This window comes from Xiphophorus hellerii, chromosome 15 (assembly GCF_003331165.1).
Source record: "Xiphophorus hellerii strain 12219 chromosome 15, Xiphophorus_hellerii-4.1, whole genome shotgun sequence".
Taxonomy (NCBI): domain Eukaryota; kingdom Metazoa; phylum Chordata; class Actinopteri; order Cyprinodontiformes; family Poeciliidae; genus Xiphophorus; species Xiphophorus hellerii.
In genome coordinates this window covers 12653235-12679030 of record NC_045686.1, presented here as the reverse complement: position 1 = coordinate 12679030, position 25796 = coordinate 12653235, and the positions used below count along the sequence as shown (strand labels likewise).

The following is a 25796-nucleotide window of genomic DNA, read 5'->3' as shown; positions in this document are numbered from 1 at the left end:
ATGTCTTGACATACTTTGTAACTACTTAGAAATCAAAGTGTGTCGATGTGTGCTTGACTTGGTAGCGTCTGTTTTCAATTGGCCCGTCTCCAGTTCTCAAACTCCAGACCCTCAAGACCCGGGAAACTCGTACTGCAGACGTACGCCTGGACCAAAACGTCTGAATTATTTGCCTTCTTAGTCCCACAGAGTCTTGCTAATGACCTCATCATTTGATCTGGGTTTATTGAAGCAGAGATGCATCTAAATGTTACAGGAAACCAAGTTCCAGATTTTTCTCCCTGTCCAATAGTCACATGATTTATGAACAAGCTTATCATTCACCCAGTTATCCATAGACTGTAATGGCACACCTGTTGGTGTTTCCACTGTATTTCCTTCTAATTTTGAACTAATGATGAGTCATGATTAGGTTTACTGTATCTGATTCTGGTTTCTTCCAATTCGGTTACACATATTGACTTTTGCCTTCAATTTTTTTCTTGACTTGATATTATTATTTTTGTTTAATTTCAAGAGTTTTTTTGTGTGTTTTATCTCCTAAAATAATCTAAAACTGTCCCTGTTCCAGGACACCTGCATCAGATGACTGAAACGCCCCCATTAGCATACAGTCAAGCCTTACACAGCCCTTCTAATGAGCTGATTTTATAAGTTCCACTTCTAAGATATTTTCATCTATAAATCACAGTTTAAAATCATTTTTAGGTACATGGTGAACTACACCAATGTACACCTGTACCATGTAATGTATGAGCAAAGAAGTTGTTGTGATTGTTTTTTCCACTGAGTGAAGTTTAAAACAGGTCCAACGACCTAGTAGGATGGCACAAGCCCAAGTGAATACTGTAGCAATGACAAACACGTTATCCTTTAGATGATAAGTACAAACAGGAACTCCTTTAACACATTCAAACAAGTCAGGGTGCCGAACATTTTTAAGTGCTGAGTGCTTGATTTAGACCTCCGCCTTGGCATTCAAGTGTTGTTGCTTGAGGAAGCAAGTTACCTTCCATTTGTACTCTATAACAAAGAAGTGCGAAGAGATTAGAAGAAATGACGGCAGTGTGTTTATAAATGCTAAATATTAATCCTTATTACTGCAGTCCCATATTCTTCCTAAAATAGCCAGACTTTAACCAGAAACATACAATATATGTGAACGTGCAAAGCCCATGCAGAACACATCTGGCTACAGGTCCATTGGAGTGGCCCCTCTGCTCAGGCATGACTGATCAGGAATGCATAGCCGGCCGCGCCCTTTCTCTGCTTCAACCACTGGACGCAGCCCTGCTGGGTGTTCTCGGATTACCGGAGTTCATTTGTCCTATAAGCTGGAGCGCCACTTCTTTCTGTTCTTTTTAAGACTAACCTCAGAGCTGTCGTCTCGTCTTTTGTTCAGATGGCCTGCATGTCAGAGTACTTAGCTGAATATACTCGAGGGCAGTATCATGAACAAACCTTTACCTGGGACAGAGTCTATATATTTGAACTGCTTCCAGGCCTTTTTGCAACACTTTGCTGCTTCTCAGATGTAGGTCTTAGACACACACGTCTTTGTTTAAAGGAAGTACAAGAGTGTTTAGACACATAAAATGGCCCAGTATCCATAGCTCCTCAGTGCATAACTGTTAAAATACACACAGCCACACTTCTAAGCATATACTGAGCAGCAGCTGTGAGTCTGTTGGCACTTTGGGGTCACAAGTAAGAGGTCAAAGGTTTGTAGCTGCAGGACTTCTCTTCATTGTGTTCTAATGTGAGAACACTTTGTTTTTAAAAAAAAAAAAACAATTATATTTTAAAAACAGTTTACGTGGGGCTCTCATTAAGAATATTATTTTTTACTGTAATTTTATTGGCAACACCAATGACAGTGGGCTGCTGTGATTGTTGAATAGGTTGAATTACAGTTATTTACTTGTACAACATCTAAATGGAGAATAATATGTTCCATCTATTTCCCAACCCTCTTGATTCTGTGAAAAAATGACCACACCACTAACATACATGGATTCTCTGCTTCAGTGAAACACCTCCACATAATATCACATATAAATATATACATTTGTTTTCTTGCAAGACTAGTATCTGACCGCTGGACTTTAGCTATTTCAAGCACTTGGCTAGAGGGAGTAGGGATTTCTTCAAACTTGGGTGACACCTGTTGACCTTGGTGTTTCCAGTAGTGTGGTCATCATTTAACAACTCAGCAAGTCCCTAAGTGTGTGTGTGATTTTAAAAGTGCTATTCCACTGAGGCCATAGATAGGCCTTGAATGTTTGAAATAACTGCGTTATCACCCACTATAGATTGCTATCTTCCCACAACACACACTCAGACAGAGGGTCTTGTAAATACACAAACTTGATTCCCTCCAGGCCTTCGTTGTTTATGAACTGAAGCCTAATTCTGTGGTGCTCAACATGAATAAATGAATAAAGACCAACATCTGCAGATATTTTATGGCCCATTTGACTTTGCATTAAGGTAATATACTATTAAAGTCACTTCCCAAGAGAGTTTGGGACAAATAAAGTTAAACAAGTAGTGCCACCATGTGGTTGGAAACGGGAATTGCATATAAAGGATGTAAAAAGTATTCAGATTAAAGTTTGGAGGCTCACACTTTAATGTGCTTATATAATCTCTGTTACACATTTATAAATTGTAACTCAATTAAAAAAAAATCTTGAGCTTTTTGGAAACAAATGTCCAGATGGGTTTGGTGTTAAATTAATAAAAAATCTGTGAATAAACAACTCATTTCCACTGATAAGTACGATAGAGGATCTGTGGGGCTGTGGGCTCGATTCGTTTCGTAATACCATGGAAACCCTATTGTAAGCCTAAGATATATATTTTTCTGGTTAAATTGAACAAACATCCTTCTTAATGAGTTTTACTTACTTTTATATATGTCTATATATATAGAGAGAGAAAGACGAGAGAGCTGAGCAGCCCTCCTGTCTGCCATCAGAGGGTTGTTGCTTAGCTACAAGCCCTGCAGGGCCTCTGGTGGCTTTAAGTTGCGGAATATCTCACCTGATTATAGAACAGTTTACTACGTGGCAATTTATGACATGCAAGAAAAACAGGAGTAGTGTTGAACATATCAATTACACGTATGTGATGTGGTGTAAATATAACTACTCAATAGCCTGCAAAACAAGTTCTACCCATGAGAGAACTGCATAATCCATAACATGCAGTGTTTTTTTTTATTTTTATAAATCATAGTCAGTTTTCATACTACATGTTGCAGCAATTTATGATTAACTTATTTTTTTCTTTGTGTTGCTCTTCTCAGCTTCCTACTGTAGATTTGTCTACAGGAAAAAAGCTGTCAAATGTGCAAAAACAAACATGAGCATAGATTTCTTGAGATACAGGCGGAGTAAGTGAAGGCTGGATAAATTGTGCCGTTTAATTAAAGGCAGATCTTTCTAGCTTCTCATTTTGTTGTATTACAGGGAGCATTTTGTTAATAGTGTGAAAATCTGCACCCACAATGCAAAAATAAAAACATTTAACCAACTCTGTCGCATTCTGCTTTTGTGAGTTTGTTCCCACATGCGGTCTTGGACAGAAACAGCCTTGCACCAGCGCAAACTCCCACGTAACCGTCCCTGTAAATGCGAGGTGCTCAGGGGTAATAAAAGGTTTCCTCTGCGGTGCAGCTGAACCCCTGTGTTTAACTGGCTCTGGAGACGTGCTGCTGCTGAGAGACGAACTCGACTTGCCGGGATTTGAAACTTGGCAGGGACGCCTGGCCAGGGCTTCTATCTGGATGAGACAATTGTGGACGTGTGGATGCACTTCTGTGGGCTGTTTTTTCACTCGTAAAGCTCAGGAAGTGATGTTTATCCTTTAAAGGAGCGTCTGATCAGGGTGTATTTAGTGTCAGCGGTTGCTCTTGTGTTGGATTGTGTTACCTTGCAACCAGATAGCACTCATGTGTCGCCATTTGTGTCGTGCAGAAGTGAATGTATGGAGTAGCTGATATATTTGATCTTTGGGGTGTTTATTTAACTCAATATATAATTTAGTCAGTTTAGTAGGGCTGCTTTTATGTTGGCTAAAATTACAGGATTTTTTTGTGTAATCCAGATAATCAGTGAATTCAGAAGTGAATCTGAATTATTGTATTTTTTGCAAATTACAATAATTGTCTTAAAGTCATCAAATAATAGGTTTTTGTTGTTTGCAGGAAAAAAGCTGCATTGCATTTCTTCGGATCCTGCTAATCTTTAGATATCCTTTAATTTCTTTAATTATCCAGTAATTCAGATTAACCTGTCTCCTTTCTTATGATATAATGGAGGTAAGACCCAGAAAGAAATCCTTGGAGTTTATCTTGTACATGTTTAAGGCATGTGTCATCTCATGGGTAACCACAGCTAACTTTCTGTGCTGATATAATCACACTCCCGTCTGAAATAACCAGACAGCATTTAGTTGAACATGCATACTCCCTTTACGGTAACTTGCACGGTCAGAGGTCTTTTTAAAAGTCTCATTATACTGGGATGATTTTTTATATTTATATTTTTCTTATTTTTTACTGCACACAGAGCAGCAGCATGTGATTCTTTACATCTTCTCCTGTGGAGCAGGAATGAAGCAACAACATTATATAGGAGTAGTTTTTCAAAAATGTAGACGGATGAAACCAAAAAACTTGAAAGTTTCCTAGGTTTTTTTCAATTATGTGCTAAACATTTTCTTTTTATCCTCACTGGAATTAGAGGATTATCTCCTAATTAATTTATGTTGGAAGTTACCCAGAGGTCTCTCTAGTTTCAAAAAATACCTTTATTAGACAGTTTAGCAGACAAGCCAGGGATGAGAGAGAGAAGAGGGAAGATATGAAGTAAATGGACCAGACCAGGAGTGGACCCCAGGACAGCTGTGTGGAACCTTCATTGATGGACAACTTCCTATACTTATTGTGCCAAGCAGCTCCCTATCCTGGCAATACTCTTCAGCTCATTCTTCGGGATCCTACGGTGTTCCCAGCCCAGAAGGAACATCAAGTTCCTCCTGAAAGTTCTGAGTCTGTCCTGGGGTCTCCTCCCAGTGGGGCAAGCCAGAGCATGCCCAGAATGCTTCGCAACTTCCCTAAGGTGACAGAGCTGGTTACCTTTATTTACAAGACTGACTCCAGCTATCCTACAGAGGAAGCTGATGAATGAATGAATGAATACTTTATTAATCCCAGAGGGAGATGTCAGTCCTTTTTTCCGGGATCTCGTTCTGTGGTTCCAGTTCCTCACATTTGCCACAGGCCTCTTTGTCTGCTTCTCTGATTAACTCTCACCTAGTCGAACCTCACCCTTATTTGGGGGTATGCGCTTAAAAAGGGATGAATACAAATTCATGTCAGTCTTCACAAAAGCCCAATAAAAGACACTAAAGTATATAGAAAAATGTGAGAAAGTTCAAACGATGTGAAAGCTTTTGCAAGATAATTTGCAAACTGCTTTATTTTAAGCCACAGCAAAGTGACAAATGGTGACAGTCAGACGTTTGTCTCTTTGACAACATATTTATTGTGTTTCTGTACCTGAGCATTAAAGCCAACCCAGTATTGACCGGATGTGCATTGCGTAAAGATCCAGCCGTTGGTATCGATTTTCGTATTGATTATTGGCACTGCTTGTACGTTTCATGAAATAAAAATGAAGTAGGGGGTTGAACTAGGATGCTGACCTGCTCAGCTTTCTGGTTCTCTAGGGGGTTGTTTGGCTTTGAAAGAAATTGCACTTTTTTTGCACCCATGGTGTTGAGGGTACACTGTCTAATGCCTGCATGTTTGAACCAGTTAATTTCCTCATCAACAGAATGGCCTGCTAGTTATTAGTCTGTCAACGCCAAACTGATCCCTCCATCTCCGCTCAATAGAAAATAGTCCTGGTTAAATATTAAAGGACTGTGGCCTCATGTGTCATCACTCTGAACAAAGGTCTTTAAAAACAGCCATATCTGTCACCGTATATTAATATGGTATTTGTTCCTGATGGTTACCATTTGAGAACTTAGCAACGCAGCTATATTTATTTATTTTCTGATTTAAAGTGAAAAAAAAAATTAATGTGAGGAACCTGAATGTGCAACAAGTTCTGGAGTGTTGGTTTACACTACATGACTACACCGAATGAGGAATCAGCTTTCAGTAACGTAACTGATCCATCCCAAAATGGAACATAGTGTCTTAAAGATGCAGATTATTTTACAACAAGTAATCCACTAACTTTTTTATGGTTGAGTTTACTTAAGATTGTGAAACTGACAGACTACTGGTTTTTGAACAAACAACCTACTGTCACACCTTAGTGGTCACATGCCTGTTCTGCATTCACAATTGGGTGGGAAAACTCCACCTCCCTAATAAATATCGTAGGAGCTGTTGTTCCTGAAGGTCTATGTGTGACTTTGTGTGTATGACAAGTGTTTTTTTTTTTTTTTCAAAAAATTTGTTAGTATTTGGCTGATTTTTAAACTACCCTCCTATTCCAGTGGCTCCCTTCATGTTAGGGAGCTGAAGCCAGCTACCAAAACATGCTGTGAACTATAAGACACTTTTTTGCATGCCTTTAACATGCAGTGCATACCAGCTATAGAAAGCTTTTATGGGTTTTTGAATTGTCCTGCGGCGAAATGCAGGTTTATTAGGGAAGCAGGAGTCTGGAGAGCATGAATAACACGGAGAGTAAACAGAAAAGGTAGAAGGGGTAAAACAAGGTGCAAAGGAGGGTGTGGGGAGTGGTTGCCATGCTGGCTATCAGATGAAGGAGAAGGGCGGAGATCAGGGATCGCAGAAAAACAGAAAGGCAGGAAATAAGGAAGAAGGGAAGGGCTGACTCGTATTTCAGTTTAGTGTGTTTTAGGGTTGGGTGTACTCTCGGCAGCTCCTCACAGTCATACACTTGCAGCCTGCTCTCTCCAGAAGCAGAAAGTTCTGGGAATCCTCAGCAGACTGAGCTTTCTTTTTAAAACCGTCTGGTTTTTTTTGGGTGTGCAGCAGGTGCAGCCTTCCTGATACACCTTATCTCAGGCGCTGATCAGCTGATTAGTCTTCCTGAACTTGGTGGCTACCAACGCCTGGAGCATTTTCTGTTTCTCTTCTTTATTTTGCTTTTTTTGTAAAAAACGTTGGCTCCCCTGCTTGGTTCACCTTTTCCTCCATTACCAAAATCTACAATACTGAAATGGAAAACAAGAAGAATCGGGAGAAGACAAGAGATCTTTATTTGGCAGGAGGATAAGATATGTGACTGTGTTTTTGCTCTCCTGTGAGCATGCAAATACCTTCATCCGGCTGGGAATAGACCCAGGGAGACTGACACTTCTTAACCTCTTCGTCTGCCGCTGCACTGACGGGTTGTGTGTCACCCGATGAGCTCCAGCGACGTGAGATAACAGCACTGGAAAACATGCGTGGTTGTAAATTACAACTGCCAATTCGCTGTGATTGAACATTATCTTCTTGAAGTTTGGAAATCTCTCTCCCCACCCCTTTTTTTTTTTTTTACGGAAAGCCTGCATAGAGGGGTGGATGTTTTTTCCAGCTAACTGGATTGCCTAATTACTCCCTTGGGTTTTGGAATCATGCCCAAAGACGTAAAGCAAAAAGAAACGGAAGAGATGTGGAAAGATGATTTGAAGAAAGAATTTCAGTTTGTGAAAGGAGGATGATATGAACGAGGTCGAAAGTTGGGAGCTGCCGAGAAGTCGTGATGTGGAGTCGGACAAAATACTTGGCTTATGGATGAAGTTCCTCCTGAAACTAATTTACTCCTCAATGTGGAATCTGATTGGAATGTGTGTGGATTTGGATTGCTTTCCCTTAATATTTGGAGTTACTCCTAAAACAGACATTCAACCACTGGATTAGTGACTAAGGAGGCTAATTATCTTAAACTATTTCATCTGACCTCCTCCTAAACTTGCTTCTCCGAGCAAAGATGAGAGGAGACCGGCGATCCGCTTCATTCCACAAGGAAAAGCCGGCAGGGCTTTCGCGGGCTCTCAGTTGGCTCAACATGTCGCCCCTCTCCCACCAGGGGAGACGCTTCTTCCACAGTCAAAGCGATCTCCATCTGGTTCCCAACCGCCGCTCGCGCTCACGCACTCATCTTCACATGCCTCAAAAAGACGAGGCTGAGGACGATGACAACTGGGTGTACAGACCTCAACACAAAATAGGTGAGAATGAAGAAAGAACATAAAAAAACAAAAGAAATGCCCACTCAATCATTCTCTTTCCCTCTAAGACCAATGATTCAATCATTTTATTTATATGGAAAAGTAAATCTAGAAATACATCTGTCTGCTTATTGCCTCTTTCTCTGTGTATTTACAACCTGCACTTCCTTGTTGCTATGGCAAGTGAGTGGGAGCTCTGTTTGGTTTAGAGGGTCGACATTGAGTTGGCGGTGAAAGAAGGCTCTGTGCATGTGCGTGTGTGCGATTGATAAATAAAGACTTGTCTGACCGGAAGAAGGTGACGTCATGTAAATGTTTGTATCACAGCCTGGTACTACTCAGAGATTGGTGTCAGGCAGAGGGTATGTGTCATCTTTGGATGGCTGAGTATTGTGAACAAGTGAACTAAATGGATGAATTTATGCTTCCTATTTGGCCATCTTGGCTGATGTGAAAATGTAACTTCTAGTTCTCATAGAGATTCTTGGGTGTTATGCCTGGGATTAGTCCAATTATACACTGATCGTATCTTGGTTTATACATCAGTCAGCTGTCACTGAGAGTTATAGGACAGTGGTTGTAACTGTAGCTTTTTCTTGAAACCTTCATGGAAAATGCACTAATGCTGCTCCATAATAAGTCACCTAATGGTTTAATAAGATCCAATGGTCTTGCAATGGTCTTCATTCTACACTGAACAAGCTTTCCTTATGTCACAGCTATTGATACTTTATAACTTTAGTTTTTTGGGAAAACAAAAGAGAACATTTTCAGTATTTTTTTTAGATGAAGTTCACCTCAGAATTAGACAACCAAGAAAGTGTTCATACATGGACTACTCAAACCTGGATTGAATCATTGGGCACTGACTACAAATACTTTGAAAAATGTGAACAAAAAAATTATGATTCTTCAGTTTCTCTCAAGAATGCTAAAATCTTGCCTAATCGTGTTCTTGTATTTCCAGTATCATGCGTCTTCTCTTTTTGTGAATTAGTACTGAATAGTGCTGAAACACTCTGATTTAACTTGGTCCTTGCTTAGACTACTGTCTCTGTTCAATTTGACAGCTACTACAAATTGTATCATATTTTTAATCTGTCACTCTGAACAAATGAGAGCATTTTAATCTACAAATAAGTTCCCTGACAGGAATGTGAAGCTTGTCGCCACTGTTGTTGTTTATTGCATGTCTCAGTTTTCTGTGTTGCGTTTGAACATGCCCATTTCCTAAAACAACTCTGAGATGCACATAACTTGAATAATTTGAGGGCTTGGAATGCTTCTATAAGTCAAAGAGCAGCACCCTGGTGAAGCTTAAATTGTTCCTTATATTAGATGTTTTTTTTATCATAAAACATTAAACTGACGACTCATTGGGTACTATTCCAACCTCTTCAAACAATTTGTCAAACAAACAATGTGTTGCAAAAATAACACATTGTTTAAAGTTTCTTGAACATGGATTGCTTGGCAATGTTACTGGAATTTCCATTGCTTGCCTATTGCTCTAATGTGCTGCTTTTAATATGATTTCTCTATACCTGAATATTTTTAATTATCTAAAGGGTCTTTAGATCCAAATAAATATTTTCCTGCATAATTGTTTGATATGCAGTCTGTCTACATCATCCATGTTTACTGCACATGTAGTTCCTCAGAAAGCTATAACTCTTTTTTTTTTTTACTAAATCCTCGGTTTTACCACTATAAGTTTGTTGTACTGGCAAGCTACAAATGTTGAGGACACTAAAAAATTATATTTATTCCTTACTAAGACCAGGCTTGATTTTCTTTCTTTTTTTTTTTTTTTACCAGCCAGACCTTTTAACAATGACATGTATCACATTTGCAACCCTTTGTTTCTACCATGCAAATGGTCTGGTAGCTTAATCTAGCGCTGCCCTCTTTCTTCTGTCTCTTCCTGTCTCTCTGTTATGTGCAGTTATGTCTTTTTATAGCTAATGCTAGGCCAGAGTCAGAGTCATAGACAGGTCATTCTAAAATTGTCCTCATCCAGACAACTCGTACTCCGTATACTTTGCAAAGGAAACTTTAGAGTAATTCTCCACTTTTGCATGCATAACAACTGGAGATCGCATTCATGCATTCACCAGACCCAGTTACTAGACACGTGGGCCGCCATGCGCACTGCCTCAGAGTAAATATAGCTTTAAAATTACTGCCTTCAGAATCAAAGCCTGCAATTTTTGACGCAGCCTGTTGCCTGACTTTTTGGGTGTTTGCCTCTGTTGTCACGGTAATAGGTATGCAGCTGATTGTTTCCTGGTCAGGCTCAATTTGACCTTCCTGAGCCGCCTGGTACACAAGCTCAGGAACCTACAAGCTGCTGTAGGTTCTCCTGGTGAAGTTGTACATTTCCTTGGGCAAGTTGATGTGAAAGCTGGAGTTATTTTCGGAGTTAAAAACAAATCTGATCATTACAACAGAACTAACGTTTTCTTGATTTCTGTTTGTCATAAGGCCAAACTTAAAAATTCTTGTCTGGAAAGTTCAAGACTAACTTAAAGCTAAACTTTCCTCATCCAGAGGCATGTTTAGGCTCCTGTCTACATTATTGCTTCTCATAAAGCTGTTTGTTATCTACAGTACATGAGGTCATCAAATAAAATGTAACAGATGTCAAATTCTGAGTCAAGACTTTGACTTTTGCCAAATGCAAAACATGTTGACATGAAAGTTGGGTGCTGTGAGGCTTAGTAGTATTTGCTTGAGGTTTTCTGTGGATCTACAGTATGTCGGTTCGGCTGGTAATATTTTCGAGAACACAGATTAACCTACATTGCCACTATACCTTGGCACTGAAATACTGTTGCAATCAGAACCAGAATTCGGTCTCATATAAATGTTATTAAGGAGGTATTTATACATTTTTGGCCGTGTCTGCTTGGGACAGTACTGATGTTTGCGAGATGCTTATTGAAACTCTTGCATAACAGTCTTAGAGCATTTGGGACACATTTCTATACACTGAAATAAGCTCATCATCACCATGTAGAACATTTGTAAATCCAGATTAGCAGATATGAACAAACCTGCAAGGCCTCATTAAAACTCAGACACGGAAATCATAGATTGTGGCCCTTTTCCCATGGATGCATCATAAGGCTGAACATAGATGATTAAAATAGCAAACATGCACACTTCCTTTAGGATAAATGGGTAAATCATTGGTTTAAACTGTGTCTAATTGCAGTTTTCTGTCTTTTTTTTATGTGCTGATCAAAATGTGATCTCCTGTAGGTAAGTTGCATCTTTTTTCTGGTTTTCATTCCTGAACGTCTCATTGTTCTGGTATTTTTTTCCCCTAATGGTACAAATGGATAATGAACAATGGAAAGGGAAAAAAAGCCAAGTGATTATATTTGTTGAACAGGATTTCAGTTTTAAAGGGGATAGAGGAATGGCAGCTTATTTTAATAGGATCCATTCCATTGATGTGGTCACAACACAATCCAACAGCTTAAAAACTGTCAACAATTGAAGTAAAGCTCTGTCAGGGTCATTTTTGGGACAGATCGTATTTTTTCTCTCACTCCGTTTTATTTTGATCTAAAAGCATGTTTAACCAAGAGGCCTTCATCCTTAAATATATTTCATACCTCAACTTCCTCCTGTTTGCATGTCTGAACCTTCATGCCTGCTTCAAGGAGCTTGTCGTTTTTATCTGCCCATTCTTATCACGCACTGACACAGCACACAAAGCTCACGCTATCACACCACAATGTGCTTGTGCAGCACTGCATGTAAGAATGGATGTGAAGCACTCTGATAAGCATTAGTATGGGCCATTATGATCCAAGACTTATGACGGTGTTTTATCTGGAGACAAAGAGACTGATAACTGCGGTCTGATCAAAGTTTCAGTAACCACAGGTAGGACGGCCTGTCCAATCAGGAAACGTGTAGCTGTGCCAGTTGTTGCTGAATGTCTTGTAAGAATCAGATAGCAGTCTTTACCGCAAGAAGGGAAGGAATTAGTTGTTGTTGTTGTTGAACAACAAATCTCATACTGGAAACAGTAAACACAAAACCAGTACAATTTTGTTTTCTAAGTAAACTATAGCAACTTGCTTGTCACAAGTTGTCTTATGTTTTTTGTATGATTGTATGGAAAATACAATCTAAAAGTTACATAGAATGGTAAATAAAAAGTGTGTGTGTATATCTATAAATAAATGACTGTCTTTTGTAAATGGAAATTTAAAGGGAAAACGTGCAATTTTTAATGTGTAGGCTACGTATAGTAAAGCAACATTAACTGGTGAATTTAGTATATTTTAATTTGGAGAAAGGGAATACAAAGAATAATCTATACAAAAATGTCTTTGGTATGTATTTGGATATAAAAAAGGAGAAACTACTTTTTAAGGTTTTTTCTTTGTTTTACTGTTAAAATTTAAATGTAAATGTTCCTAATTTAAGGCTGCATTTTCTTTCAGTTGTACAATTGAGTCAACTGTGTTTTAGAGTTGGGGTATCGGTCTCTTTATCAAAGATGTTTTACTAAGAAAAAAATAGAAATGTTCTTTGAAATGTTTTTAAAAAGGTTTATTATGTTGGTAGGGTTTATAATATTTGAAGAGAATTTCCCTCTTACTTTAAAAGCTTCAGCTCCATGAGAATGGAGATTTAATTCAGCTGAAGCAGTTGCCTTTGAGGCATAGCTTTTTATTTTTATTGACATGCTTAAAACTGAAGCCATTATGGCTGAGCACTTTCCAGTTAAAGTGGCAGCTTGATGAGGGGTATTTTTACGGGCTGGTCAGGTGGGTTTATTTAGGGATTTACATGTGTTTTTAGTTGGGACTGTTTTTACGGTCTTTTCATGCTGACAGTCATGTTGTCACGCTTAGACATTCACTTGGTGATCTGCCTCTAATTAATTCAAGGCAGATGAGTCGGAACCCACAGGCCATATTGACAAAGGATTAGCTTGTTTATGAGAGCCAAATACACGCAAAAAAGATGTTTCAACCCTTTAATAATTAATGAAATAACACTATTTTATGTTATTTCTTGTGGTGTTCAAATAGAGATTCTTTAAAATTTTACCTGTACTCCAAAGATTTTATTTAGCCTGGGAACTTAGAACACACAGTTGTTCTTGATTTGTTTTGTTTTATTTTTTATTTTTTTAATCTGAAGTGCTTTCCAGTTGGTCTCTGGAAGATCGGGTTTATAAAATACATACACACAAATGTATGTTTGTTTGTGTCACAAACAAACATACGTCCCCCATTCTGAATGTTTTTTTTAATGTCCTTGACCAACACTTGAAGTGTTTCAGTCACATATTTAAATTATGAATGGTTGTGAAATGCCTGAGGAACAGTTTAGACTAAAGCTAAGATAATTCAAATACGTAATGTTTTCCTTATCTAGGAAAGAGCAGCTTCTTAAAGAGACAGAGACCCAATTTCAAGGTGTCAAATTATGAAGTGCAATTATGTTGCCTTCAGTTATAAAAATGCTTGATATGTTAAACATAACATAAAAGAAATTTGACATCGCGATTTGTCTTCTTGAAATTGGCCTTTGTCTTTCTAAGGAGCTCCTGCTTTTTACGACACTCCGCCTTCAGCACGTCATCACAACAGTCCTTCTCCATTATGCCATTTACAAGTGTTACTTGAATGAAAAGCTCAGTTTCACCAGGTTTTTGTTAATTGATGTTGCCTCTAGACTGGAGGAACTGTGTGGGGAAGACTCAAGGGAGGGATGCTGTGTGAGGCGAAGGCTCGGCTTGGAGAATGCAGCTCCAAGGAGGAGCTTTGTGGAAATAGGCGGTGCTTTGTGTGATCAAGTGTTTAGGCGTCCCTGAATAGTTGTCATGGGACATTAAAGAATTTCTCAAACATGCATGCAAGAATCAAAGCCATACTCCAAGTTTGTTTTTGATGAAGAAATAACATCATAGCATGACATAAAGTTAAAAAAGTTGATTTTACATAATACCGCCCCTTTAATAAACTTATTCAGACCTCATCTTTGTGTTAAGTGGCAGTCAAGTTCGTAGGGCTTGTAATCTACCAAGCTCGTGGCTGCAACTGATAACAAACAGTTGAATTGTGAGGATTAAAGCGATTATATTTGAACAGTGAACAAAAGATCAGTCTCAAACTGGGGCCCCTGTCTCACTGCAAACTGCTGACTGCCCAGATTCCCGTCTACAACCAATGTCCCAAACACTTTCACAGGGTGGGCGGGGTCGCTTTCTTTATGTTTTTTCATACTATTAAATTCATTTTAATTTAATTTGTTGACCTAATACTACGAGTTTATTACATTTTTTGTCTTCATCTAGCTGCTTTAAGGAGACCAACACAGAAACTTGTGGTTGTTGAGTTTTAGATAGAGGCTATGCTTCAACATCACATCCATCCTCCGATTGGGCAGGAATATCAGTGGGGGTGAGAGAGAGGGGTGGTCTCTGAGCGGTTTCCTGCAGTGTAGAAGTTGGCCTGCTGCCACTCAGAGTGTGCACATGTGTGTGTGTGAGAGGAGAGAGGGAGGGAGATGGAGCGCGGATCGAATATGTCAGGATCTGAATGTCGGCGTGCGGACAGTTTGAGCGAGTGGTTTGGAGAAACGAGGAGAGGAGGAAGAGTGCACGGCAGAGGATTACCAGGAAGAAAGGAACCAGAGGGAAGAAACCAGTGTTAGTTTATTGTTGCATGAGGAGGTGAAGGGACATGTTCTGTCTGAAAGGTAAGCGTGAGTTCATAACATCGAAGAGTTTGCTTTGTCCGTGTTTCTGTGAACAAACTCTTGACTCTGTGAGACAAAGAAAAGTTAAACTCCCACCTCCCTTACTGACAGTCCTTGTTCCACATCCTTCCTTATGCGCTTCTCTTAAGTGAAGGGGAAAACTCAGCTTTTTTGCCTCTTTAAGCACTTCTTTCTTTGTTCTGGTCTCTGATTTAGCCACATTAATAAACTTTATTCCCACCCTTTCCTTTCAGTTAACCATTCTCAGCCTCCACACTCCTCGTTGTCATTTGAATTGATTACTCATGGTTTTCAAGAAGCAACAGCTCGTTTTTTTTCTTTCATGTGTGAGCTTGTTGACCACAGTAACAGCTGGTGAAGCAGCAGCTGCAAAGTGAAGCCATGTGTTGGTCATTACTTGATGGTAAGAGGAAACTAATTTGTATTTTTTCTGGAACCTTTAAAATAGGTTGGAAATGGAAATTGTATGATAACCTCGTGTAAAACACATTACATTTCTATGTACCATATAATCATATTTATACTAAACCACACTTTTGAAGCTGAACACGTAATCATACATCTGATCGAATATTACATTATTAAATTAAGAATATTTGTGCTATTTATTTATTTTGGTGTAAATATGTAGAGAATAAACGTTGATTCAGCTCAGTAGAAGTTTCTACATATTTATTGACCAGAATCTAATGCCATTTTGCTTTGCTCTGTGTGTAGTAAATTAATTAATACGAGCTGATATTAGATTTATAATTAGTCAGGCTATCTGCTAAGGTAGCCATCCGTCATTTGCTTAACAGAGATTTTAAATGCATCAAATTGATAAAAGTAAAGTCTTGGTTTCTGCAGGACCTCCAATATAAGCCTGGTTTCCAACCCAAATTCCTAAATTTGTACATTTGTTCATCCATTGCTTCTTCTGTTTATAGAGTTTTTTTTCCTTTTGTTCAGAAATGTCTTAGCCTCATTAATTCATTCCATGTGCTGAGAAATTAGGTCATTAATCCCCATTAGAAGGAGTTTAGTTGGATATTCAGCCTCTTGTGTGAGTGAGTGTTTTAGGGAGTGTTCAAAAGTAATGGCCAGCTCCTCTGCCGTGGAAAAACATGTATTTTAATCAAGAAGGGATTTGAAATGAGGGATATCAGCTGCTGGATATTAGCTTTAACTTTCTAGAATTGTTTGAAGTTAAATGGAAGCTGTCAAGGTGAATTCATTATGTACTGTTCCCAACAGTTTTAAAAGATAAGTCAGAATGATCTAAAACGGCTTTTAAAAAGTCTTGAATTTAACTTATATAAACTCCTGTAGTTTTAACAGTGAATATTTCCAAACGGCTCAGTTTGTCTTTTTTTGCTAAAAGCCTTCTTTCAGCCAGCTGGCCTGCAGTGTGTAGCTACTGGTTGGGGAGGGGCAGGACTGTGATCATCTAAAACCTTGATACCAAAAGCTGACGTATGTCCAAATTATTTTTTTACTCTCACTTTTAAATACTTCATAAGCCTGCTGATCTAAACTGATAAAACTGTTTCTGTAAGGATCTGTGTGCTTTAAAACTACATTTAGTCTCCTTATGTAAGAACATAATGTTTATTTTATATCTAACTTTGGAACAGCATCAAAGACATGATAAAGCAAAGTTCAAGAAAACCTTGAAACTAAAACTAGAATTACAAAAAAAACACTTTATCATAATACTTATCTATTGTTACTGATCAATACGTTTCATTTTTCCATTTTTCCATACAGTCTTAAAAGGCCAAAATAATGCTGGATATGTTTACTGGAACAAATCTGCTTTTGATTGACTGATTTCTGCTGTTTTTGCTATTTAGCAAATTCTTCCTCTGCAGCCATTTTTTGGGCTGCTTGTAGATTCACAGCAGAGGAAATTAGGTCATATAAACTGAACACATCAACTGTATCTCTCAGTATCCCAGTTTTTCATCTATATGCACTAAACCATGCTGTGAAAGACAGTCCACAGAGATTGGGACTCTTAAAAATGGACAGAAACAGATGTTGCACCAACACTGCCAATTTTATTTATTTTTTTAAGTTTCATTTTTTACTGAAGCAGTGTTGATCATGAACATTTTCAACCGTCACTTGGTTCATATCAGCTGAAATGCGTCCAGTTTGACTTTTTTGGCTTCAAAACTCTTTAGCATACTGACCCAAATACTCTGCATCATGTTAAATTCTGTGATCCAACCACTAGATTACACAGTTTGCCAGCTGATGAAAGATTGCTTATATTATTTAAACAAACTCCCCCTCAGCTCTAAGACAGCTGTGACACTCTTCTGTCCGTGTTCCTGCACTCCCAGCTGTGGTCGGAGAGAATTCCCATCTGTTTCCACCACCAAAACCAAAACCTCGTATTAGAGCATAAGACCTGTGTGTGGGTAGATTTATGCTCCCTGATTCGGCTCAGCTTTTCGTGCGTTACATAAGTTATCTCAGGGCTTGAGCCCCAGTGGAGAACGTGAACATGGGACGGGATGTGTTCAGGGATTAGTCGAAGATGAAGATGTCACTCGGATGAGGAGGGTTCCTGTCGTGTGACTGGTAGAGAAATTCTTCATCTCTGTTAGCGTCTGTGAATATAAGCCCTGCTTGGAGTTCAACTGACCGCCTAGTTGCAAGTTTACTTAAGGCCGTCTTGGGCTCTGTCCAGTCCGCAAGAACATATTTTTGGCTGAGCTGAATGTGGTCCACTGTGTAACTGATCTCTTCAAATCACTCCAACGTGTGAGAAAATGGAGGCTGTTGATGTTTCTGTTAAGGAAAAAGGCAGTGAAAGTCTAATCTAAAGTATCCTGAAGAATCTGCCAAGCTCATATTATGAACAACAAAACAATCCAGACTCTTATACTACAGTTTATTACTGATCTCATTGCTGTGGACATTCATGCAGTTTTATGTGGCCTGCCTTTTACAATATTAACCTACAACATATAGTCAAAATATTAGGGTATTATCTATAAATTTTTGGTGTGTACATATCACATTTTTTGTCAAATTAATGCTAAAACTATTGCTTTTAGTTCTAAATTTGTCAGTTTATGTATAAAAGCACTTCATGTATGAAAGCACAGGAATGTGTATTGATTTGTTACTCAGACAAGCATTTTTAAGCTTTTTCTTCGTTTTCTAATTTTCTTCATGAAATAATAGTTTGATTAGGTCAGCTGTAGATTTAATTTGACACAATCTGAACTATTTAGCCACATTTACAAGAATATGATGCCTAAAAACTCTACTTGCTGTTCAGTATGGAGTTGGCACCATCGTGTTGTGTGGCTGACACCAAATCAATGGTTCACAAAATGGATGGCAGAACAAAGACTTCCGCTAAATATTTCAACGTTAAGTCACATTTCTAGCCAGGTTTTGGAGTGGAAAAAGCAGCCTACCGTTCCTAAACCCATTTAGTTTTCACCCAATATGCGGTAGAATGCAATTCTTGTTTAAAACTGCTTCATCCTTCCAAGAAAGGATGAAAAAGAGACATTTTAATAATCATTTAGTGCCTTGAGTTAGTGTTGCTTTCATAGAAAAACTGTAAATTACTGAAGCATGACATTTTATCAGTATAAGCTTTATTAAGCTGTAGTACTATACCTAGAAGAGTATTTTTCTGGTTGCGTTTGAGTCACAGCATTTTACCTTGGTTGGAGCAACAAGTCTCCAACCAAGGTTGGAGACAACACTGACTGTGTTGAGCTCTCCGAACTTGTAAGATGGTGAGGGACCCCCCCTAACCAAAACACCTGTGCAGTCCATGTCTGTAGAGACTGTGACCTGTTGACCCTCAGCTGACCCATATCCTCGCCTTCTTGGCGTGGATCACGGCGCTGATGGATGTTCTCACGCTTGATGTGACAGTGTGATTTTCTGCAGCGGACAGGAAGGAAGGAAGTGTGGAAATGAAAAGAGGAGAGGAGAAATATTTCTGGCAGGGAAGTGGGTTTATACTTTAAATTCGGGTGAAAGGTGAATCTCTTTACATCTACAGAAATCACAAATATGCAATCCACTCAAACTAAAATATCATGATATAAGGATTTTTAAAGTAAAATTAATTTTTTTTTTTTAAAACTAACATTTTTAAAGAGGAGCTTGGGATCTTCAAAAAATTGAAAAATTAGTCAAGAAAATGCAGTTTTTATTGGGAGCATTTTTGTTTTCTGATCTTTTAAATTTATCTCAAATTAATCTGCAGTTATCACTAATGCCCTTTTTAATTATCTGACTGATAAATGGTAGGCGGGTTTGGATGACGGTATTAAGAGGAAGTCTATGATGAAATGGTGATCTCTGTAAACAAGTCAAAGCCCAAGAGGAAGATTTTGTTCTTGATCTGCAAACAATAAAGGCCAGAGTTCCTGTTGGCCGTCAGTGGGATCTGCAGGGATTGCAGTAAACCTTTTGTCCCCTGAATAGACTCACCAAAACAATAGTTTTTTTTACTGTAACTTTAGAAATGTAAAAACTTTGAGTCTTTATAACAAGATCTTATTGTATTTTTAACCTGAAACTGTAATTAAAAGGCGCGAAAAACTTTTCCCAAGAAGCAAGTGTGAAGTTTAGAGAGACAGAGTGGGAAAGTGAACCATGGGAAGACAATGGTCGACTCCCTGTGGACAAGTGGAAGACTTCCCCAGACAGAGGACTTACTCAGCATGCAGGTGCTCCTCTCGGTCCTTTCAGAGACACGTGTCCATGGAAACCATTGTTTGTCTCCTATGGCCTTCCGCTTCCCCCCCTTCCAAGCACACAATATCTGTGCAAATGTGTGTGTGCATCCACAAGAATGTAAAAACATGTCTATACATCCCATCCTAACCTAAGCTGAGCATTACATCCTTCCAGAAGAGGACCCACAAGTATTCAGAGCCACTAACGTGACCACTGACAGGAAGTGGATGGGATTCTGATCCTGAACACACAGAACCAACTAAATGATGTCCAGTTGGTTGTGCGTTGATGGTTTATTGTGCACAGTTGCACGCATGTGTGCTGTTGGATTGAGGACAAGTGCAGTTCAGGCCACAGTCTGTGGACTGTGTGTTTTCACACTTTGTTTTTTGTGTCTGTGTGTTCCTGTGCATTCCATGGTTTGTCACTTATAATTTGTGTGTGAGAGCACCATGGTTTAGGGTTTGGTTAATCGGCTTGTGTGTTGGCTGCCTCACCGAATGCTGTGGAAATGATAACTGTTGGTAATGGCTGTTTTAGCCCCTGGTTATCTGTGGCGGCTTTGGCACAGTGACAGTCACTCAGTCCCTCTTCCTTTTTTAGGTTCATGCTCTGCTGTAAAAAAAAAAAAAAAAAGAACAGGCAATCACTGTCAGGTAATGATTCCCTGAACTAAAACCTCATAGATTTTCTAAAAATAAAATGGGGAAAACTGAACTAGTTTTGTAAAAATAAACAAGTTAGGAAAGGATCCAGAGACTCACAGAAATCTATTTGACTCTGAGGAAAGCATGTTTTCTGGAATATTTTTGGAGTTTTACAAGTTGAGATAGACTTCCCATGAAAATGAAGTAAATTTTAGCTTAAGACAGTTACTTGGGTGTTTTTGACTTTTAATATTAATTTAGGATTTAAGAGTGAAACTGAAAAAAATTAGCTGCTCTAGTCCTGAAACATGGTTAGCTAAATAGATTATAACAGTCTTCTAATATAGATTTTATTTACTGAAATGCTGAAGTTTATAAAGAGTGATAGGGTATTGATGTAAAATGAAATCAAGCAATACTCGTATAATGAGTTTTTACAGTTGCTGTTTTTATCCTTAATTGCATGTTTTTTTTTATTGTGTAGACTTCATCTTGCATCTGATTAATTTTTGCAGAAATTCTTTTAGACTTTTGACTAATTGGCCATTTTATGTTTGCCCTTTTTTCTCTCCAATTAGATATCATTAATTTTAAGAGAAACTGTGGAAATACATGACTACTAAAAAATACTTGTTTATAAACTGGTGTGAAAAGAAAAAGACTAATTACCTTAAAAAACTGCCAATGTTTCTAAATCCAGTTTGAAAGCTGAAACAGGTGGTTGAGCCTTATTATTATCTCCTGAAAGTCTTGCTCTCTTTAACAGCCTGAATGAGCACCAGAATTTTCTGGGCATGTTTGATGAAATACTTTCCTTCTAAACACCTCCTTATATCTCTGTACTTCCCCTGACTTTATTATTAGCACCTAAGTGATACTGAAAGTACTTGTTTTCAGAATTAGGTCTAAACCTAATAGCTGTATGACGCATTCACCGATTCTAAAAAGACAGGATTGTTGAATTTCATAGCTGCCAGTCATGCAAGAAATGATTTTTTGCATTACTGGAGACAGGTCATTAATTCCTTTTATAAGTACGGTAATCTTTATATTTTTCCAAAGTATTGAAGGAAACATTTGTACTATTTTTCTTACTGTGTACGATTCCCTTTTATTTCGTGATCACTCCTCAATACCTCAAAAAATAAGATTACAATCAGCCAGGATATGTTTAAGCCACCACTAGGGGGAGATATTTGGCCATTGAAGTCTTTTAGCCACTTTCCTCCACATTTTCCATTTTTCTATAACACATGGCTATGTCTACATGTTGGGATTTAGATGTTGTCCATCTAGATTCCAACATGTAGTTCTCTCTCACTTGACATAAGATTTGTTCTGGTCATGGCTACTCTCAACCTGTTTGTTAATCTCTCAGTATTTACTGACCTGCCACTTAACTTTTCATCTGGTGTCTGCTGTGCTTACACCTGTTTGTGTCAGACTTTCCAATCTGCTCTCCACATGGTGCTCTGCAGCCTCCGAGGCAAAAGGCCAGAGCTTCAATAATTAGTAAGTTTAAACTGCTGGGATTTTTTTTTACATGGAGGTAAATCTGTTATTTGGCCCAGGATAACATGTTTGCCAAAAGTTTGCATGATTTTTCCTGAAGCTCTGCACATTTGTGTTGAAGAATTGATGCACTTCATTACCAGCAGCCTGGTGTCCATCTGTGTTTTATGTCTATCACAATCAGAAGCTAGTAGTAAGGGTCTGGTGGCTAGATAATCTGGTTTTACAGATTAGAAAAGCAGCACCGAGGAGCAGCGGGAGGAGGAGGAGCTGAGAGGAGAGACCATGTGGACTTCTCTGGACAATGCTGCTGCTTTCTCAAATGGAAGTAGGAGGAAGAAGGGTGCTTGTGGATGCTTTTCTGAGGACTCTTCTGAAAGTTTGGATTTTCCTTTAAAAACGCTCACTTTTGGATAACTGCTTTCTTGAGCTTTGCGGATCTTTTTTCTGTTTATAATGTGTTTTAGGACCACATTGGTTCTGGAAGGAACATAAAGCATGTCTTAACCACAGGTATTTTCAAATAACTCACTTCCACTGGATTTAAAATGTACTTTTGCTGTTTTAAGAGTATTGCAGAAATGTACTGTGGTCAAATTTGTGGCTCACAACTCATGTTTTTGCAAGATGCTTGGATTCAGTCATCCCACTGACAGCCATGATTCAGTTTTCAACAACTTTGTGCTGCAATAGCGCTGCAAAATATTTGTGTTGGAGTTGATTCCTGTAATCGAACACCGTTCGTACCCACCACCCTCCCCGCCCCACACCCTTTTTGTCAGGCAAATCAATTCAAGTCAATAGCATCCCTGAGAGGAGGAAAGCAAAGACAAAAACGGTAGGAGGAGACGAGGTGGGGGGATAGAGTCCCATGTGGATTTCAGAAACCCCTCTACATCTCCATCCTATCCTCCTAGAAATGAAGGGGGGAGGCCTATTGAGGGTTTGAGTGCAGGGGGAGGTCTCAACCACATCACCTCTAGCAGAGGGTCCTGAGAAGGAGGCTTGGACAAGAAGGAGGAGTAGTCGGGGGGCTTAGGTCCTGGAGAGAAGGGGAGGGCAGGTGGCAGAAGGTTAGGTCTTGGTCCGAGATGATCACATACATACAGTGCCTCTCATCTGAGCCAGTGGTCAGTTGCTGGGACAGAGCCTGCTATGAGGACCGGCCAGGCGGCAAGCAAACTCTGTGCTCTTTCAAGCCCTGCAGCAACATGGGGAACAGCCTCCAGGGTCAGGCCTGCCCCAGCCTCAGGTCCCCCAAACCAGAAGGCTGCCTGCGCAAACGTCTCCTCTCCGTTTCGAAGGTGCACCAGAAGCAGGACTCGCTCTGGACGCCCAAACCACTGCTGGGACCTATGGTTGAAGGGTCACCGGGGAAAACAACAACCTGTTTGGAGGGAAAAGGTAAAAAATTGAGAGACGACAACTTTTGTCATGTAGATCTTGTCGATCAACACTTTTAAAGAAAGCGTTGTGATTGCAGTGCTTTCTGCTATCTGAAAGCTGTCCGTAGACCTCTCATGCATTTGATATGAGAAATAATTTAGCTTCTTCTACAGATTTTTTTGAAGTCACTGAACTGTTTGAGGAAAATAGTTCCACACCATTTGTCAGAGCAACGGTCACAACACATGGAGGAGAAGCCTTCCAAGCTGGGCTTTGTCTCTTCCTATTAGCTGATTTCCATCCTCCTGTAACTGAGTGATCTGTACCGTCTGTCGTTGAGGGTAAATCTGTGTGTGTGTGCGATTCTGTATGATTTGCTGGATGTCCTTTGTGGGATGGGTATGGATTGTGACTTTATGACTCCAGTCGTCTTTACCCATTGGTAATGATTGGGTTCATCCAGGCAAACCCCAAACGACCCTCACCAGAGGCTTGCATAAATACTGTTCATAATGCATGAAGTTTGTTACTTGGGATTCTAGTTTTGCATACCTGCCTTTGAAATTTGCTAATGTTAACATTCTAGGTACAATGCATTGCAAAAGTATTCATACCCACTGAGTATAACAATACTCAACACTCAAACCTCTACAACTATTAGCCATGCACCCCCAAATCAATTATTTATAGATACGGGAGAATAACTGGAAAACTGTTGTTAAATGAAGGCCACAAAGTTCTTTTTGCAGATTATCATAAATCTTGTTAGACTCTGGTCAGATGAGAAATTTGGACCTACATGCAAAATGTCTGTGTGGTAGACAACTCTTATCGAACCTCACTCTGAACACCCTTCCCCCATTGTGCAACGCGGTGGTGACAGCATCATGCTGTAGAATAATTGCCTTCTGCAGGAACAGGAAAGTTGATCAGAGTTGATGTGAATTGGAGTGAATTGGAATAGAGCTAAATGCAGGACAATTTTGGAGGAAACTCTCTTGGAGGCTGCAAAAAAAAAGTTGAGTGGAGGTTCAGCTGCTAGCAGGACAGCAGCTGAACACTCTTAACATTCAGAGCTTCAATTTATTAGTTTGGATCAAAGCTTATTCAGGAATTGGAATGACCCAGTCAAAGTTCAGACTTAAATCCAGTTGAACATATCCCAAATCCATCCCATTCAATCTGATTGATCTTGGTCTAGTTTGCAAAGAACAATGGGCAAAACTTTTAGTCTCTAGATTATGGATGAAATAATGATACAAAGGTATCTTTATCTCAGTATACCTGTACTACTTGGATGGCAAAAATGTTGCGTAATTATTTAAGTATCATGCTTCTAGACCCGCTGTGACTGCAATATATTAGGAAACTCCTGTAAAAATATTGACTCAGGGGGACTATAATGACTAAGTGTTGTTTTGCATTGGCCTGTCACATAAACTACTAATAAAACTGAAGTTTGTAGTTGTCATGCGACAAAATATGAAACTTCTGTATCCAGCCATGCACAAATGACATGCATGACTGCGTGTCACTTGGGACACATGACTGAAGCCGCTCCACTGGGTGTCCACCCCTGGGAACAGGACATAATGGCAAGCAGCTGGAGGTGATGGGCCAGGCACGCAGGGATGTGTGTAAGAGAGCTAACAGTCTGGGGATGAAGGAGCTGACACCCGGTTCGGGTTATGGAGGTGACCCACTTTCAACTCTGCCACTACATAAAGGAACCATTAGAGAGACATGATGAGGTGGAATGGAATGCCTTTGACTTATGTCTAGACTTCTTTTGTGTACTGTACAATATACAAAACACCAAATCTCTATAAATAAAACATCGAAGCTGTGCTAAGCAGGATCCGTTGTAACCTTAGATCAGTTTTTCTTTTTGGCTCTTTAGTTGGTCCATGCACTTTTTGTAACTGTAAACTACAATAAAAAAAAAAGAAGAAGTCTGAAGCTTAAAAACGTGCTGCCAAGCGACCATAAAAACGTCCTCGCGATCACTTGGGCTAATGCGCCCTGACAGGTCAAGATGTAGCAGCCTTTGCTACTGTATTGTCCCTGCTCTCGTCGTTTAATCAGCGTCCAACTGCTGGATTAATGATCCCCTTACAGACAAACTCCCCCAGACTAAAACTTGGCTAATTCGTCCTTTGTTCACTTTTGCTTACTTGATTTCATGCTGATTTATCATTTTCAGTTTTCTTTGTTCTTTTTCTAGAAAATGGTCTCCTTTTTTACAGGGGAGTTTATGGCTTTAAATTATAGTCAGATTTCTTTAAACCAGATTTATCTTTCTATTCTTCTCCAGCTCTTTTCTGGAGCAGCTGTTTGACAGGATCCCCCATAAACCCTCGATGGAAATAGGCAGGGTCAGTTATTGGCCAATGAAAGCAATTGCTCCCTGGGGAAGGGCACCTGAGAGAGGTCAGGCTTATAGAGTAACGAGATGAGGCTAAATGAAATGGCTCTTGACTCTTAGAATGGGGGGAAGCTTGGCTAAAATCCAGTTAAGGTAATATGATTTTGGTTGTGGGAATTGGAAAGGGGTCTGACCACAGTGCTTCATCATAATCTCCTTTT

The 25796-nt window shown here is 39.3% G+C and overlaps 1 protein-coding gene across 5 annotated transcripts in view; it reads left to right on the top strand.

Annotated features, from left to right (window-relative positions):
• nhsl1b (NHS-like 1b) overlaps positions 1–25796 on the top strand; it is a 100041-nt gene that overhangs the window by 29859 nt on the left and 44386 nt on the right. Inside the window, exon 1 of one of the 5 annotated variants that reach the window (XM_032585746.1) lies at positions 6861–8208. The exons of 2 other annotated variants lie outside the window; for them this stretch is intronic. In XM_032585746.1, coding sequence (XP_032441637.1) covers positions 7968–8208 — 241 coding nt within the window. In that variant the 5' untranslated portion in view covers positions 6861–7967. Of the gene's footprint in view, positions 1–6860; positions 8209–14717; positions 14941–15327; positions 15365–25796 lie in introns of those variants that run through there. 2 more of the 5 variants (XM_032585751.1, XM_032585750.1) reach the window with 2 other exon arrangements.